Raw genomic sequence first — 20,676 nt, forward strand, 5'->3', positions numbered from 1 at the left:
AAAAGACACTTCACACGTATTACAGCACTAATAAAAAGACATTTCACACATAATATAGCACTAACAGAAAGACACTTCACACGTATTATAGCACTGACAAAAAGGCACTTTACACGTATTATAGGACTAACAAAAATACACTTTACATGTATTATAGTTTGCTCCTGAAATCCTTTAGTTCTTTTTCACGCTGATCTAAGACCTACGGTTTAAGTCTTGAAATACAGAGATTGTTGCTTTGTGGAAGACAAAATAACTATTACAAAACAATTGGTTGGGAGAAAACAGTAATAGAACTGGCAAAACATAATTGCCTGATATCAGAAAGAACTGTGCGAATTTGGGAGAGCAATTAGAGCATCTCAGTATTATATTGATCTTCCTTTATAGAAATGCACATACAAAGTAAAAACATTTCAATTTATGTTCAACTAGTGTGGAAATAATTGCTTGCACTTAATTAGGAAGAGCAGCCAGTTAAAGGCATTGCTACAATGCCCAGTGACCATCCTACCAGAGTACAAATGTCCGTACACAAATCTACACCTTTAAACTTGAAAAACCTGATCATTAAAAATATGTTCACCACCAGGTGCATGACCCACACACCAGGCAAGTCCCATCATTTACTACCTTAATGAGCACCTATCTGGCACAATGTCAGAAATGTGACGGGGGCAAGACAATCCACTGGACCGAGTGGTCAAACAGTGGTATTCTCACTGGGGCCTCATTGTACCACAGTTGTACATTCATGCATTCAAATCCTCTGGGTATCTTACTGAGGAAGTACATTTACATGGCACCGATCTCTGGAAGCACTGCTGAGCTACTCATCTGAGTTGGAATGCAGTGGTCCTGATTCTCCAATGATGCAAAACTTTACCCTCAGGGGGCTAGAGCAAGAACAGTCTATGGGTTGTACTGTGCACTAGTATCTGGCCTCTATTCCACAATCCCCCTACTTAGCTTCAGTTTACACTGTCAGACAAGATTAGCATGGAGGTGCCCAGGACAACTGGTCCCTGTAACCCTGAATACCAAGACAGGGTTTTAAGAGAGTCTGGGCTCAAGTTTTTCCCCTTCAGAGTCCTTCATGACTCGTACTGGTCCTCATTTAAATTGTTTAAGGTTGGCTTTTGACCCACACAAACCGCTGTAGGTGCGCTCAAGTACCATGTGCTCTACTACATACCCTGGCAGAGACTGCCTGACCTTATTAACACTGTTATTGAACCATCAGTGTCTCTTATGATTCTCCAGGATACCCCCTGTCCCTCTTGCATCGTCACCTTCCCCTTATAGTTTACGCTACCTCCCATATTGTTGCTACTGGGCTAGTCCTCGATTATACACCAATATTAGTATTTGGTATTCAGATTTACTATGTCAAAATTTCTGAGCATTGCCAATTAATAAGAATGGTTGCAAAAAACAAAGAAGCAGCAAGCGAGGGGGAGGAGAGCATTGGAGCCACTGCGTTGATGCGGGCAGAACCGGGAGTGATAGAGAAGCTCATCAGGGACCGATGAAGAGGACTAGTGAGGAGAAACTAAGACAGAGCGACACTCTTTGCATAACAGGTCATAAAGGAGAATCAAAACAAACCAACATAGTAGGAAGAGGAGGAAACAGAAGAGAAAGCAGGAGATTTGGTGAGGGCGTGAAGGAGGAGGCAAGAGGGTCTCTTCCACACTGGTATATCTAAAGGAACTGAAAAAATAAACAATTCAAAGCAAACAAACCAGCAAGTTAAATCTACAATGTTATTCCTAAGTGTAAAAGATACACAAACGTATTTCAAAACGAAATACATCTAGAATACAATACTAGGGACCACTGGGATTTATCGATAGCTTTGATTATATTTTTTGAAAGTCTGGTTGCCAGTAACAGTACAAAGTACATGTATGTGAACGTTTTTGAAAGGCAACACTAAACAGAGTATTTACAGACCACTATAAGCATAATCGCATGTACACCCTTGTGTCATGGGATACTTCTTTGACAACCAAAACTGTCACTCTTGCATATTTGTAATTGAAAAGCAATGTCTCACTTGGATAGTTAATTACGGATTGTAGATTTATTGATCATGCCCTGTTAGTCGATGGAGGAGGATACATTTCCAGGCTTGCAGATTGTACAATGCAATAAATATCGAACCACGGGCTGGATATTGACTCACTTTCAAGACTACAAAGGTTTAAGAACCATGCCGCCTCTCTCATTAATGCCTGGAAGGCTAGGACCTGATCATGCCAGAGCTAATGTCTCTCCACTGGTTTCCGATAAATTAAAGATCACAACAAAAATCTCTCTACATCAAAACATGCAGCTCCATAAGGTTGATCACAGCTTTCAGACCTGTTTTCGTCTTATCAATCATCTAAAATTCTAAGTTCAGCAAACCACGACCTACTCAACATGACACACAAGAGGCAAGTAAATTGGTGGAGGAACTGTCCACAAGCAAGGCTTTCATATCGCTTCCATTGGTGCAGCAGGTGCAGTGACACCATGGCCTATAGGCCTGGCAGGCCGACTTAACCCTGATTATTTCTGTATTTCACAGTTGAAACAGCAGTCATATACTTCCCTAGGGCCTATGACACAGGTTTACACCACTGCACTGCAGCTAAGCCGCAAAAATGTCTTCCTCAAAATCAGAGGGATGCTGAACACCAGGCCTTTGCTTTGACTTAAACCCGACATTCGGAAGTGTTCCATATATTATGTGTAGTTCTTGGATTGATCTTGGTTTCATCCTGGTCAGATAACCTTGGCCATCATCTGCATTGCTACGGCTAACCATTTAACAAGACTTGGTGGTTCGTGGACATTGTTCATCAGCACACAAGGAGAAGGAGGCAGACTCTTACCGAGGTTTCCCACTTCAGCTGCCCGACTTTCTGGTTGCTTTTATCACCATTATTGTTATTCTTTCCTTCCCCCTATTGTACCCCTTTCGATAGCATGTGACGCTTCACAAACACTCAAACTAATAAAATAAATGTTTAATTAAAAAAGGCAGGGTGTTACTAAAAACAAAGGTAAATTAGTCCTGCAAAAAGCAGCAAGTGTTTTTCTAGAGTGAGGAAGAGGATGGTACATCTCAATATTTCATTAGGTTTAGAATAACATGTTTCTTCTCGGGGAAAATCATTTTCATCGTGAAGAGAAAAATATTGAAGATAAAAATGTGTTTTTGCATCTCTCCTTTGAAATGTACACGTGGAGAATTACACTCATGGAAATCTACAGGTTTGGTAGGTTACAGTGCATGCTAGTATTTGGTTTTGTGAATCACCCAAAAATAGAAAAGTACATCTACGCAATTCATAAATGTGTAAGTCTACAATGCATAGATTTACACTTCCTTCAGAGACTCCGGGCCAAGCTCTAACTCGTGTATTCCAAATATAGTGTGAATCTTGGGCAATCAAGGCATTAATCACCTATAAGGGCAGTGTCAATAATCCCACTAGACTTCCTACAACACCAGCTTTGGTAATCTACATTTCTGGTGACTCCTAGTAAAGCTCATTCTGAAACACCAGTGTCAAATACAATATTTGGGCTCTTAAATTATTGGCATCGAAAAACATGCAGACATTTCTGTTAAAGCAATTTAGAGGACAGATAAGGAAAGACAAAATGGGTTCTTTGCAAGGGACAAACATGGCTGTGATAACTTCCTTACCTCCAAAGAAATATTTCTTCCCAGTTTTAACTTGAAGTGGGCTATTAATCTGAACTGCTGATGCTTCATCTCCATCAATTGTAAGAACAGCCACATTTTCTTTAGCCTCAAAGCGAACTTCATGCCATTGGCCATCATTGAGACCAGACCCTAAAATAATAAATGAACCAAAAGCTTACATGCTGCGTAAGTCAAATTGACAGTTTTTTAACATACTTTTTTCAAGCCTTCAAAAAAATTCGGTTTGGTCAACTAGCAGTTCGGTAAATTACTGTTAAAACTTTTGTTTTCTTTTTTGTAGTCATTTGAGATGCAAAGCTGGGCTTTAAGAATAGGTGCGCTAATGCAAGGTTTCACGTGACCTTGCTAATTAGGCGATAAAATTATCGCCGCTTTTCGGCCGATAATTTTCTATCGCCGCCTTGTAAATATGCTCCTATATTTTGTCAATAATCATTCATACATGCGCACCTCAGGTATGTCCCCGCCATGCTCTTGAGTTCAAGCACACTCCACTCAATATCCACTCTCACACTCACCTGCATATTCACCTCACCTACCAGTTACTCTCATAGCCATAACCCAGAAGTCCCCTCCACATCACACACATTATCTTGACCAAACAACTAGCAGAATTAACAATGTAGATGATACTCGTTAATTGTCATCATATGTGAAACACCATCATTTCTTTATAGCAAAATTATCAAATGGAATGGAAGCATCTCTAGAAATGGTAAAGATAGGAGCAGTCCATGAGTATTTTGGGGTTTTCAATTTATTATTTCAATATTAATAGTTTTAGTTGCATGTTTCTTGTCTTCAAAAAAGTTTTTATTCGACAGTATTTTTTTAATCTTCTTACAGCCAATAGCTGACCTTCGGCCCTTTCCTCTGGGAGGTGTTCTCCTTTCCTGTTGCTGCCTGCCTGCCTGCTACAGCACGCTAGAGAGCGCATCCGACCCCTCCCACCACCAGACTGGACTACATTCCATTTCCGAGCAGCCCCAGAGGCAGGGCCAGCGGGTCTTTGGCCAAAGGGGGCCCGTCCTCCACCCCTTAGAGCCCAGAGGAGGCTTGGCTGGGCCAACCTTCTTTTGCCTGACACCCAGCTTAAGGTACTGTGCTCATGCCCTGCCCTGCCCATGGGCTGCCTGCTGCCCTCACCCCGTGCTGCCTGCTGTCCCTGTGCTGCCTGCTGTCCCTCCCATTATGCTGCCTGCTATCCCTGCTGCTGTGCTGCCTGCTGTACCTGCACTGCCTGCTGTCCCTGCGCTACCTGCTTTACCAGTGCTGCCTGCTGTCCCTCCCCCTGTGCTGCCTTCTGTCCTTGCCCCTGCATTGCCTGCTGTCCTTGTGCTGCCTGCTGTCCCTGCCCTTGTGCTGCCTGCTGCCCCTCACTGCTTGCTGTCCCTGCCCCTGTGCTGCTTTCTGTGCCTGCCCCTGCGCTGCCTGCTGTCCCTGCCCCTGGGCTGGCTGCTGTCCCTGTCCTTGAGCTGCATTGCCGTCCCAGTTGCGGCACTGCCCGTTCCAGGTCCTTGCCCAACACCCCAGACTACTTGGACCACCTAGCATGCTGACTAATGGAGATCGCCGCAACACGTGCAGCGGGCACTGTGCCAATGCATTGCCGGTTGGACATTGCCCAGCACCAAGACCCCTGGCCCACCTACCACCTGGCGGTACACTGCTAAGGAACTCTTGGACCTGGACCCTGGATGCCGAAACAACAGCTACCTTTCCTACTCCCCATGATCCACCAACGGACCCTTCACCTGCCGACACTGCCACCTCTCCTGCGACACAACCAACGAAAGATCCCGCACCACTCCTGCCCACAAGACCAAGAACACCCCGCAATTGCTCCATTGCATCCTGCTCAACATCCGCTCTTTCTGCACATGGCACGGAAATCTGGGACACCATCATTACCCTCTTTACGGATGTTACATTCATCACCGAAATGTGGCTCAACCCGTCCTTGAACCCAGACATCAACATCTGCACGCCCTAAGGCTACAAAATGATATACTGAGAACGTGCCAACAAACAAGGCGACGCATTACCATCATCTTCAAGGAAACCATCAGATGCAACATCACCAATGACGACCCCACGCCTTTCATGGACACCTCAGCTTCCTGCTAGAAACTGACAGGAAGACCATGATAACAGGCACCCTCGCCTACAGATCCCTGGCACCCAGAGCAACATTCTGTGACACCATCCCCAACCTTATCTCCCACCCGCAAACGACTCTCACCACTACGTCCTATTCAATGACCTCAACTTCTACATCGATGATGCTGATGCCAACTCCATTGCCCTCCTGGAGAACTGGAACAACATTGGCCTCACCCAACTGGTCACTGAACCCACACACAAAGCAGGAACACTCTCAACCCCATTTACACTTCCAGCAATAGAATGAATTCAGCCACACAACCGAACTCACCTGGACTGACCACATCACCCTACACTTCACCATCACTGACACACAGCACACCATCACCAAGCATCAGATTTCCTCCCACCAGAGCTAAAGCAAGGTCACCAAAATTCAGTGGTCGCAGACCCTCACCATCTCCCAACCAAAGGCCTAAACAGACCTCAACTATGGCATCCAGAACTTCACAGCCAGGTTTACCAACAGCGCTGACACAGTTTCCCCACTGAAACCTACAAAATCCAACAGGATGCCAGCTGGTACACTTCAGAACTCAGGACTGCCAAGCACAACTGCCACCAACTGGGCAAATGATGGCACACCACCAAGAACCCAGCTGACAGAGCAGGTAACAAAACAGCACTCAGCAACTATCACAGGAACATCAAAGAAGCCAAGAAAGTAGCCATTGCCAATCACATAAAGGAACTCTTCAAAACAGTCGAGGAATTCTCCAACCTGACAGTCAAAAATAACACCATCCACCCTTCCCAAGAACTTTGCAACACCGTCTCAGACTACTTCCGGAGCAAGATCACCAACGTCTACAATTTCAACCTCCAACCCGCCATCCTCAACCCCAACAACCTCAACCAACCAGCGAACATCAGCCAAACCATTACCACCTAGTCTCCACTCACGGCCCTGACCATTTCAGTCGGCATTTCTTATATCCACTTCGGGGCACCCACCAACCCCTACCCCACCACCTTTACAACCTTGCAATGAAACCTTACCAGCATCCTTAACACCTCCATCTCTACAGCAACCTTCCTGGATAGATGGAAACAACTTTAACCCTAGGCGTAGTTTGCGTAGTAGCGCTACGCATAGCTACGCGAATTGCACTTCGCACTACGCGAGCTACACGTAGCTACGCGAGCTGCATAGTAAATGCTGTTCGCACTGATTGCACAGTGCCGGATGCTTGTCCGCACGGTGCAATCATTGCAAACGGCATCTTGCGCAGTGCAAGCAGTCGTTTTCTGCCACTCGAGTAGATTTGTACTCGAGCTGCAGTTTCTCAACGTGGACTGGTAGTTTCTCATCGCTAGCGGTCGCGAGCATACGCGACCACTCGCAATGAGAAACCTGACCTCCCCACGTTGAAAATCTCACCAGGAGGTTTATTTTCCACACTCGCGACCCGCAACTTGATGTTGCAGATCGCGAACGAGGAAAAAGTCTCGCCGGGATGTCATTTTGCTTGCTCGCTTTCACCAACTTGACGTTGAGGACCACAAGCAAGCAAAAAATGGCCGCGACGCAAACTACACAAGCGTAGCGTAGTCCTACGCCCACGGTTAGAAACAAGCAGACATCAGACCTTTTCTAAAGAAACCCTCCGCCAACTCCAATGATCTAACAAATTATTGTCTAAAATCCCTGCTCTTCTACCGAGCCAAAGTACTGAAAAATAACATCAACCAGCAGCTCACCAAATTTCTGGAAAAAAACACCTACTAGATGCCTCTCAATCAGGATTCCTTGCCAACCACAGCACAGAGTCTACGCTGATTGCAGCCACAGACGAGATCAAAATACTCCTTGACTAAAGAGAAACTGTGGCCTTGATCCACCTTGGCCTCTATGCAGTATTCAGCACAGTCTCCAACAACATGCTCATCAACAGACTCTGCAACATTGGTATACAGCAAGACACCCTGAAGTGGATTGCCTCCTTCCTTACAGGATGCTCACAGAGAGTCTGACTGCCACCCTTAACTTCCACACCCAAAGACATCATATGAGGTGTACCACAAGGATTATCCTTCAGCCCCATCCTGTTAAATATCTACATGAACCCCATGGCATACATCGTCAGATCCCAAGAACTCAACACAATCTCCTATGCAGATGATACTCAACTGATACTCTCACTCAAGAGGACCCCTCCAACGCCAAAACCAATTTCTGCAATGCCATGACTAGAGTAGCCAAATGGATGTGAGACAACTGCCTCCAACTCATATCTGACAAACTGAAGTACTGATCTTCAGGCAGAACACCTACGCATGGGTCCGCAGATGGTAGCCTACAGAACTAGGACCCACACCCACATCAACTGACCATGCTTGCCACCTCGGTATAATCCTCGACAGCCAACTGACAATAGAATCTTCAGATAGATCCCAACCAACACCAGAAAGACTGTCACTCTGGCCCTCATCACCAGCCTCCTCGATTACAGCAACGCCTTCTATGCCGACATCTCCACCCAGTTCCTCAGAAGACTCCAGATCATACAGAATGCTGCAACCAGGCACATATTGGACCTCCCCAGAGGAGCCCACATCTCCCCCACCCGAAGGACCTCCACTGGCTCCCCATCCAGAAGAGATGCCAGTTCAAGATCCTCATGCACACCTACAAAGCCCACCGTGCCCAAGGACTGACCTACAACAACCATCAACAGAACTTTCATCAACCCTCTAGACACCTGCGCTCCTCCTCACTCGCTAGCATGCACACCCCTGTATCCATCGCAGCTGCAGCAGTGGCTGCTCCTTCGCCAACATCGCTGCCAATAAACAGAACGCCTTCTCCTCCTGCTGCGCACAGCCCATTAATGGCAGACTTCAGAAAGAGACTCTCTTGCTCCCTGAAGGAGTCACAGTGCCCAGACACCCCTGGGGGTGACAGTGTTGCATTTCTACAAATGCTGATTGATTGATTGATTGAATTGAGGAATAGTTTAAGAAATGTGTGATGTAATCCAAAGAAAATTAATTGTTTTCTAATAAATACTAGTTTTGAAAGTAAGGAATATACATTTGTAACTGTTATTACTGAAATAATACAATAAAAGGACCCATGGACTACTCTTATCTTTACTGTTACTAGAAGTTATTCCTGTCCTTTCGGTAATCTTTCTTGAAAATGCTGCATCAGTGAATAACTAGGTGGGTTGAGCCAGTTCTTGTCTGATTAGCCTTAACTGTCAAGATGTATTTATAGGAGGTCTTGATTACAAGCTGCAGAAGCAGCAGACAGAGATGATTACACCGCTGCTATGCTGCTTTTTGATGTGTTCCTTTGAATTGAGCCTATCACTGAACCATGCCATTGTTTAGGCTGGCTTGTTGTCCTTTCATTATTAGGAAGCTTCATCATATTAACTTTAAAAAATGCCTGTTACCTGATTCCTATCCTGTGTTCTATCCTCAACAGTCCTGATGATGGCCTTTCATTAATCTATAAGCTGAAAAGCCATTGACATTCGAGTACTGAGATTAGGGACATTTTGTTTAATTATACTATATTTACTGGCCTTCTGTGCTATGGGTTTGTTTGGTGTATATGCGCTACATTGCACTTTATTTTGATTTCTGACACTGTGATCGCTACTGAACACCAAGTACCTATTTATGCAAGTTTATGTAAATAAATGTCAATTAAAATGTGTTTGTTTGTAGAAAGTTGGGTTACTGGTTGAGGAGGGTGCAGCCCTACTCAAGCAATAACTACAATATTTGTCAGAGTGAAATCACAAGGAAACCCCAAATTAACCTGTGCTCAACCCATTAGTAGCTTGGCACAGAGCAGTCAAGCTTAACTTCGAGTCAACTTGTAAAGTATTTGTGCAACACTTTACAGAGTTATAAAGTAAAAATAGCTTTACTAGAAAAATCCCACACCAATTCAGGAAAATAAAGTAAATTATAATAAATAAATCAAGACCAAAATGGTAAAAATCCAATCAGTAGAACTGGAGACATGCAATTTTAAAGATTTAAGTGAAAATAGTGCCAAACATCACAAAGCACCAACTGGGTGTTTATCTAGTCACACCCGACCAGGACAAAGTCACAAGTTCAGGCTAACCACGATGGAGGGCTGTATTTATTGTAATGATTTCTACGGTACCAAGTGAAGAATCACCCACATGGGTTGGGCACGATCTTTACACGTGATTTTTGTATATAACAAAGATACAAATTATTATTGTATACGATTTTGCAGCCTTGAAAAAGTTCAGGACGACGAAAAATGTGTCGGCTGCCACGCATGTGTTTATTGCGGGAATAAAAAAGACCTTGTATACAGTCATCTATTGAACTTCAATCGACAACAGTAACAGAACCACTGCTGATCCCAGATATATTTTTCGTTTGGAGAAGAGTAACATTATTGTGAGTGCTTTGGTGCATTGTTTGATTAATTGCACTAGACTGCATTGGTGTGCAGCTTAGTGGATGTATACCTAAGGTGGGTGGGTATTAAGCACCATGAGAGCACCACTAAATAGGAAATTCATCAGACAGGGAGTGAATACATTGAAAACTGACTAAATAGATGTGCAGACAACAGAGCATATTCACCACAAGATTATATGACCACGATGGAGTGCATGCCGGCTACAGGAACCCATTTAGGCCTGCTGAACAAGAGTACTTTAAATCCTGGTTCTGAAGAAATACGTTGTCCCGTGTTGAATATGCATCTGTCAACAGAGGCGATGGAGCTCTGGGCGAGGAAATGCATCGTCGGGGTTGGTTCCGGGGAGCTATGAAGTGCAAAAGCGATGTCCTTGCATGGAAATGCGGCATGCAGCGGCAGTTCTGATGGGCTGCGTTGGGGTAAGTCGATATCCTTGTGGGGAGATGCATTAGCTTCGATGGGCTGTGATAGTCAGGGGCAGAGTCTGTGCAGCAGAGGCAATGCATTGGTTCCGATAGGCGTTGCATCAAGCAGCGAAGGCGATGCACCAGTTCTGTAGGAGATGCGTCGCAACATGGAGGATAAGTGTCGGTTCGGCTGAATCAACAGATGGACTGGCAGAGCACCTTTAGGCCCACTTCCAAGGGTCCAGGACTGGAATGGCAACATTTGGGAAGGAAGGACTCACAGATGGCAGAGTCCAGGTGCTGGCTTCAAGGTTGTTGAAAGCCTCCTTGGCAGAAAGCTCTAGTCACGAGGCCAGCCACCTAGCCCCTTGGAGTCACTCTGGGTTCCGTGGTTCAACAGATGCAGGTCCAGTACTTCTCATCCAGGCAGGAGAGCAGCAAGTCAGCACAGCCGTGCAGTAGTCCTTCGTAGCAGTAGTCCAGCAGAGTGGCAGGTCTTTTAGCAGCATAACAGTCCTTATTCCTGGCAGAGTCCACAGGTCCAGAATTGTAGAAAGATTTGGGTCGGAGGCCCAACATTTATATCTCATGTACACTTTGAAGTGGAGGTAGTTTGAGCGTCCCACCCCCGAGGTGTCAGCATTCCCAACTTTATAAAAGGGGCGCTTTCAGAATTGTGATCCAAATTTCGACTTTACCATTAAGGAGGGACTTTTGGCTATGATTCTTTAGACACCAAACTCGACCTGTCCAACTACTCCTAATTGATAGTTCTCACTTTTTTGTAAATCTAGCAGGGTAACCCAATGTTATCCTATGGGAGAGGTAGGCCTTACAGTAGTAAAATCTAATTTTAGAGTTTTTCACTACCAGGACATGTAAGACTTAAATCTACATGTCCAACTTTTTGAATACACTGCACCCTGTCCTTTAGGCTGTTTAGGGTCTACACTAGTGGTGACTTAAATGTATTAAAAAGGAAGGTTTGAACATGGATTAAATGTATTAAAACGGAAGGTTTGAGCCTGGCAAAAGGTTAATTTAGCCAAGTAAAAACTGCACACACAGGCTGCGATGGCAGGTTTAAGACATGTTTAAAGAGCTACTTAAGTGGGTGGCACAATCAGTGCTGCAGGCCCTGAGTACGTGTAGTGCCACTTTACTAGAGACTAACATGTAAATTAAATGTGACAATTGGTTGTAAGCAAATTGCACCATGTTTTAAAGTGAACACACATGCACTTTAGCACTGGTTAGTAGTGGTAAAGTTCACAGAGTCCTAAAAGTCAAGAAAATGGTTTTAAAAAAACAGGAGAGTGAAGACAAAATGTTTGGGGATGACTCTGCAGAAAGGGCCAAGTCCAACATTGTGGATACATATCCTGCTACTGATGATGGTCATTATGTGTAATAGTTAATATAATTTGGAATACTTTGTGATCTATCAATTTTATCAAACCACTAGTATGCACTTAAATGACTCTGCACTGAACCTCTCATAATAGGATTTCAATCTTGTGCGGACACAAAGGTTTCCTTCCTTGATTATAAAACAGTTTAAGGGAGCACATTTGAGACTGCAGTTTGTCTGAGGCTTGGCATAAAATTAGGTTTGTTTGATATGAGTGAGTTTTATAAGAAAGGTTAATCTGGCATTGATCCTGCAGTGTCAACATCTTCGAACTTTGGGGCTAGAGAGCTAGACGTCTGGTTTGTGGGTTTTGTAAGGACGGGCCTTTTGTAACCAGGATCGTGCTTTCTATGAATGAAATAACACATGTTTAGCAACACTGTAGGCAGAACACTGGGTAGATGCGGGTGATAATTTGAATGGAGTAAATTCCCAGTAGAAGTAAATCTAGTTAAAATATGTTTATTTCAGATCAACACATCCTTAAAACATTACCAAGGATGAAACATACAGAAGGTACAATGTATAAAAGAAATACATGCTTAACATTCATGACTGCTGAAGCATATTAACATACATGAGTATATATTTTATATAACACACGATTAAAATGATAGAAGCATAACTGTTAGTAGTTAGTACTAGTCCCGTGAATAGTGACATTTAAAATTAGCATTGAAAACGAAAGTGCAAGAAGGCCAATTTATAAACTGGGGCAGTTTCATACTTGGCGACCTGGCCTATAGGATCAACGTCAAGGCACAGCCATATGCCATTATCATAAGCTTTGCTATACATTAAAGATGCAATTGATTCAAAAAGGGATGTAGCATGAAGGTAGCACACGGTTCAGTCTCATGAATGATATCACACCTACTGTGGGCAATCACTATATAACAACATCATAAGCAATCATTATTACCATTAAACTATACAATGATAGCAAATAGTCAACTAGGCAACACATCTACATGTGCAATGTATAGGCACAAGACAGTATCTCAGCATAGCTAAAGTGCAAAAGGGATAAAAATAACTTGGCTATTAGGAATGTGCAAAAGTGAAGTATAGTACATGTTACCTAAGCAGCTGCTTTGGCATTACGTCTTTTGGGCCACATCCAGCTCAGAAACTACGCGACAGCACACACATATAGAGGTCTAGGGTCGGATTGTAGGACTCTTATAGTTGTTGCACCATTTCTTATGCCTAGTGTTAGGCTGACCGACCTAATCCAAGTCTGTCTTGGATGCCAATAGGCTGTGCAAACAAACAAAACATGGGCAATATTTTCCTTGTACATTTTGCAACTCGGCAGATCAATGTAGGCTCATATTGGGATGACCATTTTGCAGTTAAAGACTTGAGTGGCAAAGAGCCTTGCTTAAACGGGCATACAATTTCCTATCTAAGGGATTGGTGATACAGTGCAGATATGTTTCATACAGGGTACCTGACTTGAACTGCACAAAAATCATAGAAAGAGTCCCCCGGGTGTTACTAGGAAGTTCTTTTTGGTCCACCCAATGCCACTATAACTTCTTAATTTGGTTTGTTGATGAAAATGGTGGCCCAGTGGGCAGGGTGCAGTGCATGTTAAAGGTAGGACATGTACTTAGGTGTGTACCATATCCTGACAGTGAAATAATCTCCATATCGTTTTTCACTGTTGAAAGGCCATCTTGCCCATAGGATAGAATGGGAAAGCTGTGTAATATGTTTTCCAGCCTATCTTCCCAAAGAATTAATATGGAAAGGTGAAGTTTAGTGTGCCTGAACTCACAATGTAATAACACATCTTTGTATGAAGGTGGTTTTTGCACTGTGTGTTTACAAACCACTCTTTTAGAAGTGGCTGGGTGTTTGTGCTCTAATATTTCTGTGTGTCTCTGCCTGGTTGTGGATTGACTGTCTGGATTTGAAAGCGAAAGGATCTGGGGAATGTCTTGACCCAGGGGAGGAGGTGAGACAGCAACAGGCTGACCTGCATCTGGAGTGTAGGGGAAGGAGTAGCCCTTAGAGGTGAAGAGGCCTGGGTTGCTGCTATAAAACAATTGTCCCATCTCCTGCTGAGTGATTGAGAATCCAGGCCCCCACTAATCTAAGGAAAAAGGTGTCCCTGGCAGGGAGGCACCCAGAACTGGTTTGAACAGGGGTCAGTGCCCCCTGAACACAAAGACTTCAAAGCCATTGAGGGGTATAACTATGAGAGCTGAAGCCCCTGAACTTTGGAGAATGGCTTGATCAAGATTGAACAAGACTGGAGCTACTTCGTGGTCAAGAGGAACTTTTGCCAAGGAAGAAACAACTGAAGAGACTGAAGGAAAGGACTGACCCTTGCTGTGTGTTCTGGGGCTGGCCTGCAGTTTGCTGTTTTAACCAAGGAAAGGCTAAAGGGACTTTGCTGTGTGCTGTGTCCCCCTGCTTGAAAGGACTTTGCTGTGCTGTGTCCTGAAGTAACTTATCCCCAAGGGCCCGAGGTGAGTTGGCTCCCTGTTATGGAAACTCAAACACAAAAGTTTCCAGGAGAGTCTCAGCAGCGCTGTGTGCGTGTGCTTGTTGCATCCTGAGACCCTCGTAAGAAGTGCCCTGTGATCGTGGGCACCTGGAGTCTAAGCGAGGATCAGTGACACTGTGTGCTTGTGCTTTTTGCTGCCTGATCCCTTTGTGAGGATTGTCCAGTTATCGTGTGCACCGCAATCCAAGTGAGTCACATCGACGCTGTGTGCGTGTGCAGCGTGCAGCGTGAGACCTTCGTGAGGACTGCCTTGTTATCGTGCACCCGGAGTCCAAGTGAGTCTCATCGACGCTGTGTGCGTGTGCAGCATGCAGCATGAGACCTTGGTGTGGAGTGCCCAGTGATCGTGCACCCGATGCTCAAGGGAGTCTCAGTGATGCTGTGTGCGTGTCCCCTGTGGCAGCCTGTGATTTTGGTAGCAGTAGCAGCCTGGACTGGCAGCCCCGGAGGAGCTGAGCCGCCGGCCCGAGCCCGCCATTGCCAATTCACAAAGATTGCATCGGAGGCCCAAGTCGCTGGACGAGGAGAGTGAGTTTGGGGAACCACCTTTACAACGCAACTTTTACAACGCTATGCTATTACAACGCATTTTTTACAACGCAAAAACTTTTACAACGCCTGCTTTTACAACACGTGCCATTATATGGTAAGTACCTTTACAACGCATATACCTTTACAACGCATTATTTGAAAATGCCTTTACAACGCATGCATTTACAATGCATGCATTTACAACGCAAGATGTTATATGGTAAGTACTTTTACAACGCATATACTATTACAACGCATTTTTTTAATATATATCTTGTATAATTATTTTTTTTAAACACTTGTAATTGTAAAAAAGTGAGTAGTTTATCAAAATATTAATACTTGAGTATTTTGTCTAGTAGAAATGTTTGGTTGGATAGCAGTTAAATTAATACTTGAGTATTTTAATATTTATACTTGGCTATTTTGTCTAGTAGGAATGTTTTGTTGGATAGTTAAATTATTACTAGAGTTTTTTGATATTAATACTTGATATTTAATACTTAGTTAATTTAATAGTTGAGTATTTCTCAAAATTGAATGAGTTTCTTTAACTTTAATTTTATATATATATCAGTGATTAGTGAGTATTTTTTTAAATAAATAAATAATTTAGAAGTATTCTAAATTTAAAGAGTATTTAATATTTTACTTTAAATAAATATGAGTGAGTAACTAAATTTTAATACTTCAGTATTTTAAAAAATATTACACGAGTGTAATCTAAATTGAATGAGTTTCTTTAACTTTAATTTTATATATATTACAGTGAATACTGAGTATTTTTTTATTTAAATAAATAATTTAGAAGTATTCTAAATTTAAAGATTATTATATTTTTCTTTAAATAAATATGAGTGAGTAACTAAATTTTAATACTTGAGTATTTTTAAAAATATTACACGAGTGTTTATCTAAAATTTAAGTCATCAGATATGTAAATACTAGAGTATTTATAAGTTCCAAAAATAGAGAACTTTATTTTTTAAGAAATGGAAGAGTATTTTTGGATTAATTATTATAAAAATAAGATAAATTTAATTAAAAAAAAAAAAAAAAAAATACTTTAAAGATTAAAAGAGTAATAAAATAACCAATTTAAAAATAATAATAGTTTGAAATTTTTAAAAACAATAATTACTTACTTGTTTAAAAAAATTCCCACGCTTTTCCATTGAAGTCTATGAGCGTCTTTGTCCTTTATTTATTTTGGCAGCCTCAGAATATACAACCCGCGGAACAAGAAAAGAAGGTTCAGAAAGTGAAGAAAGAGAAAGTTTTGAAGGGAAAAGACAATAGAGTCGAGGTAAGGAACAGATTTAGTAAATTTACATTTATTTAATTAAAATTTTGGAGTTTAAATAACTATTTTAAAAATAATGACAGCAAACAATTATTGTTTTCACATTTTTAATTTATTGAAAAATCATGAAAAAATAAAGCATATTTTAAATAAATTTTGCAATGTAAGTAACATTTTTATAACAAAATATAAATATTTTATTTACATATTTAAACATTTATTTACAGATTATTTAAAAAAAGTAGTCCGCTATAAACTGAGATGCACGCGATGACGTAAGGACGTGAGCGTCGACGTAATACGCCATTTTGCAGAGCATCGGAGGAGGAAGCAGCAGGAAGCTGATCTGCGGCCAGGTAGGAAATATTTTCATTTGTAATTGTACAATAAACCTTTAAAAGGGATACATATATAGTCAGGAAAGAATAAGGGGAGGTTGCGGGAAAACTAATTGATTACTTAATTGTTTTTAAACATGTCCACATTAATGTCATTAATGTATGCCTATGTCGGGTCGCTAAAAGTTATTTATTTAGTTATAAAAAGTATGTAACTCTTTAAAAATTAAAAGTTACTGTTCAGACAGTTGATTTGTTTATTTAGGAAGGAAAAAAAGTACTGTCGATCTTCATTTCAAAGTACAAAACTTTTTCATACTTATAACTTTTGAAAAATCAAGATTGTTATAAAAATGATGATTAAGCTGCAAAGTGCATTTCGGAATATGGTTTGATTTGTATATTCTAAATCTGTTTGAGTTTTGGTGATTGGTTTTGACGGTAATTAAATTTGAATTTTTCGGTAATTTTATTAATGGAGTTCCAAAGAAGAAAAATTGTTCAAATACTATAGGACAGTAAATTTGTATACATTGGTATTTTTTGGTGGAAATGAAGATTTGTTTTAAAAAAAAAATAACCCGACTTGTTTGTTTGAAAAAAAAATTCGAAAATAACTTGGTATGCCAATTGAATTTTGAAAATTAGTAAAATTTAAAGTAAAGCAGGAAAGTAAGTAAATTCATTGTTTTAAAAAGAAAGAATGTTAGAAAGATTTTCCAGGTAGTCTATAGCCACACACAACGAAAATTGTTGTAGAATTGCCAATAGTCTCTCAGACATTTCCCTTGTTTTGACTGTTACTCGTGGGTTTAGACTACCTGCGAGTGTTTGTGCTATTCTCATTTCTTGGAAACTTTGCTCCTTCTTCAAAGTTTCCAAAAATGAGTAGAAGTTAGGATGTGGTTTACCAATTGTATGATTGAAGGAGTTATGCCATCCCTCAATGGCATTGTTTGTTTTGGCTTCTCCCTCTAAACAACTCGTGTAGCAGTTCCACCACTCCACATGGAATCGTGGCTTCCTCCTGCGACCCGATCTGCTTAGGTGTCCAATCCATGTGTCCTCAAAATAATTTAGAATGGGTGCCAATTTTTCTTCGTTACTCGTATAATAAACAGATTCTATAATTGCAGTGTAGTACTCGTCCACACTATCGGGAGGAACAAAACAAAGTGCAGTTAATTTTTTTAGTTCAAATTGTAGTTTGCTATCCCGAGAATATTCTGCAACTAGGGATGTTTTCTGTAATTTACGCCAAAATGCCTGCGAAAAATGGAAAAAACATCCCTGAATTTGGGTATCCGTGTACATTTTAGTGATCACATTGATCATGCTCAATTCGAAATCAATAATTATTTTTCGAGGACTTGCAGATGTTTTACTTTTAATCACTGATAAAAGTTCAGTGTATGTTGCAGAAGTCTTATCAGGTAGCAAACTATACACTAAGGGAATTACACTATTGTTAATTTTAGCATGTATAGTGTAAATTTGAGTGAAAGGATGGGGTGTACTTTTAAACGTCCCATCCATCATCCAAATTTCACTACTTTCTAACTTAGCAAGGTTACGTGGGGTACTAAAAATTAAAATACGTTTCTGAGGGTTTTCGTTGTCATGCAGAAGGAAAGGTTCATCAGAAAAAGAAATAGAAAGATCATGAGGAATTCTAATGTCAGAGAAAGTATGTGGTGTAGACAATTGAATGTTACTTGCCTGCTTTTGTCTCTGAATAATTCTTCTCAAATTCGGTATTATAGGCATGTTACTAGCAACATGACTGGGGACATGCTGTGCAACCTCTCTTAAAATTGATCCTGTAGAATCATTGGAGGTGCTTGCAATAGCTTTCATCTCATTTATTGTCTCTCTGATTTCTACATCCATTGCAGAGGCAGAGTGGTTATGTTCTGTGGTTTTCACAACCAAATTATCAACAGTAACCGCTCTGCCACTGCAATGGGTAGTGTAGTATTGCACACACCTCCAATGATTTCTAGTTAAACTTATTCTTTCCTTACTATATATGTATCCACCATGGTTTAATAAATTTTTGCCCTTCCCGGATTTAATAAAGTTGGCAGCTCCCAGGCTAGACATTATCTGAAAAAAGGAGAAAAGACAAAAAAATTAGCCTGAAAAAATTTATTAATTACTTAAAACATAACATTTACACCATCCATTACTTTCCCTACTGCTGCACCTTCCTGGAGTTAGAATAGTAAATTGTTACCCCTACACTATCCAACACTTTCCCTACTGATGCACCTTCCTGGAGTTAGAATAGTAAATTGCACCCCTTCACCATCCAACACTTTCCCTACTGCTGCACCTTCCTGGAGTTAGAATAGTAAATTGTTACCCCTACACTATCCAACACTTTCTCTACTGCTGCACCTTCCTGGAGTTAGAATAGTAAATTGTTACCCCTACACTATCCAACACATTCCCTACTGATGCACCTTCCTGGAGTTAGAATAGTAAATTGTTACCCCAACACTATCCAACACATTCCCTACTGAAGCACCTTCCTGGAGTTAGAATAGTAAATTGTTACCCCTACACTATCCAACACTTTCCCTACTGCTGCACCTTCCTGGAGTTAGAATAGTAAATTGCACCCCTTCACCATCCAACACTTTCCCTACTGCTGCACCTTCCTGGAGTTAGAATAGTAAATTGTTACCCCTACACTATCCAACACTTTCCCTACTGATGCACCTTCCTGGAGTTAGAATAGTAAATTGTTACCCCTACACTATCCAACACTTTCCCTACTGCTGCACCTTCCTGGAGTTAGAATAGTAAATTGCACCCCTTCACCATCCAACAATTTCCCTACTGCTGCACCTTCCTGGAGTTAGAATAGTAAATTGTTACCCCTACACTATCCAACACTTTCCCTACTGATGCACCTTCCTGGAGTTAGAATAGTAAATTGCACCCCTTCACCATCCAACACTTTCCCTACTGCTGCACCTTCCTGGAGTTAGAATAGTAAATTGTTACCCCTACACTATCCAACACTTTCTCTACTGCTGCACCTTCCTGGAGTTAGAATAGTAAATTGTTACCCCTACACTATCCAACACATTCCCTACTGATGCACCTTCCTGGAGTTAGAATAGTAAATTGTTACCCCAACACTATCCAACACATTCCCTACTGATGCACCTTCCTGGAGTTAGAATAGTAAATTGTTACCCCTACACTATCCAACACTTTCCCTACTGCTGCACCTTCCTGGAGTTAGAATAGTAAATTGTTACCCCTACACTATCCAACACTTTCCCTACTGATGCACCTTCCTGGAGTTAGAATAGTAAATTGTTACCCCTACACTATCCAACACTTTCCCTACTGCTGCACCTTCCTGGAGTTAGAATAGTAAATTGCACCCCTTCACCATCCAACACTTTCCCTACTGCTGCACCTTCCTGGAGTTAGAATAGTAAATTGTTACCCCTACACTATCCAACACTTTCCCTACTGATGCACCTTCCTGGAGTTAGAATAGTAAATTGTTACTCCTACACTATCCAACACTTTCCCTACTGATGCACCTTCCTGGAGTTAGAATAGTAAATTGTTACCCCTACACTATCCAACACATTCCCTACTGATGCACCTTCCTGGAGTTAGAATAGTAAATTGTTACCCCTACACTATCCAACACTTTCCCTACTGCTGCACCTTCCTGGAGTTAGAATAGTAAATTGTTACCCCTACACTATCCAACACTTTCCCTACTGCTGCACCTTCCTGGAGTTAGAATAGTAAATTGTTACCCCAACACTATCCAACACATTCCCTACTGATGCACCTTCCTGGAGTTAGAATAGTAAATTGTTACCC

General features: G+C 41.6%; 1 protein-coding gene across 1 annotated transcript in view; it reads right to left on the bottom strand.

Annotated features, from left to right (window-relative positions):
- CNTNAP2 (contactin associated protein 2) overlaps positions 1-20,676 on the bottom strand; it is a 2,761,105-nt gene that overhangs the window by 1,045,588 nt on the left and 1,694,841 nt on the right. The window contains exon 9 of the mRNA XM_085631546.1: positions 3,704-3,853. Within this exon, the coding sequence (XP_085487672.1) occupies positions 3,704-3,853 (150 nt within the window). The remainder of the gene's footprint in view (positions 1-3,703; positions 3,854-20,676) is intronic.

Source organism: Triturus cristatus, chromosome 10 (assembly GCF_964204655.1).
Source record: "Triturus cristatus chromosome 10, aTriCri1.1, whole genome shotgun sequence".
NCBI classification, from domain to species: Eukaryota; Metazoa; Chordata; class Amphibia; order Caudata; family Salamandridae; genus Triturus; species Triturus cristatus.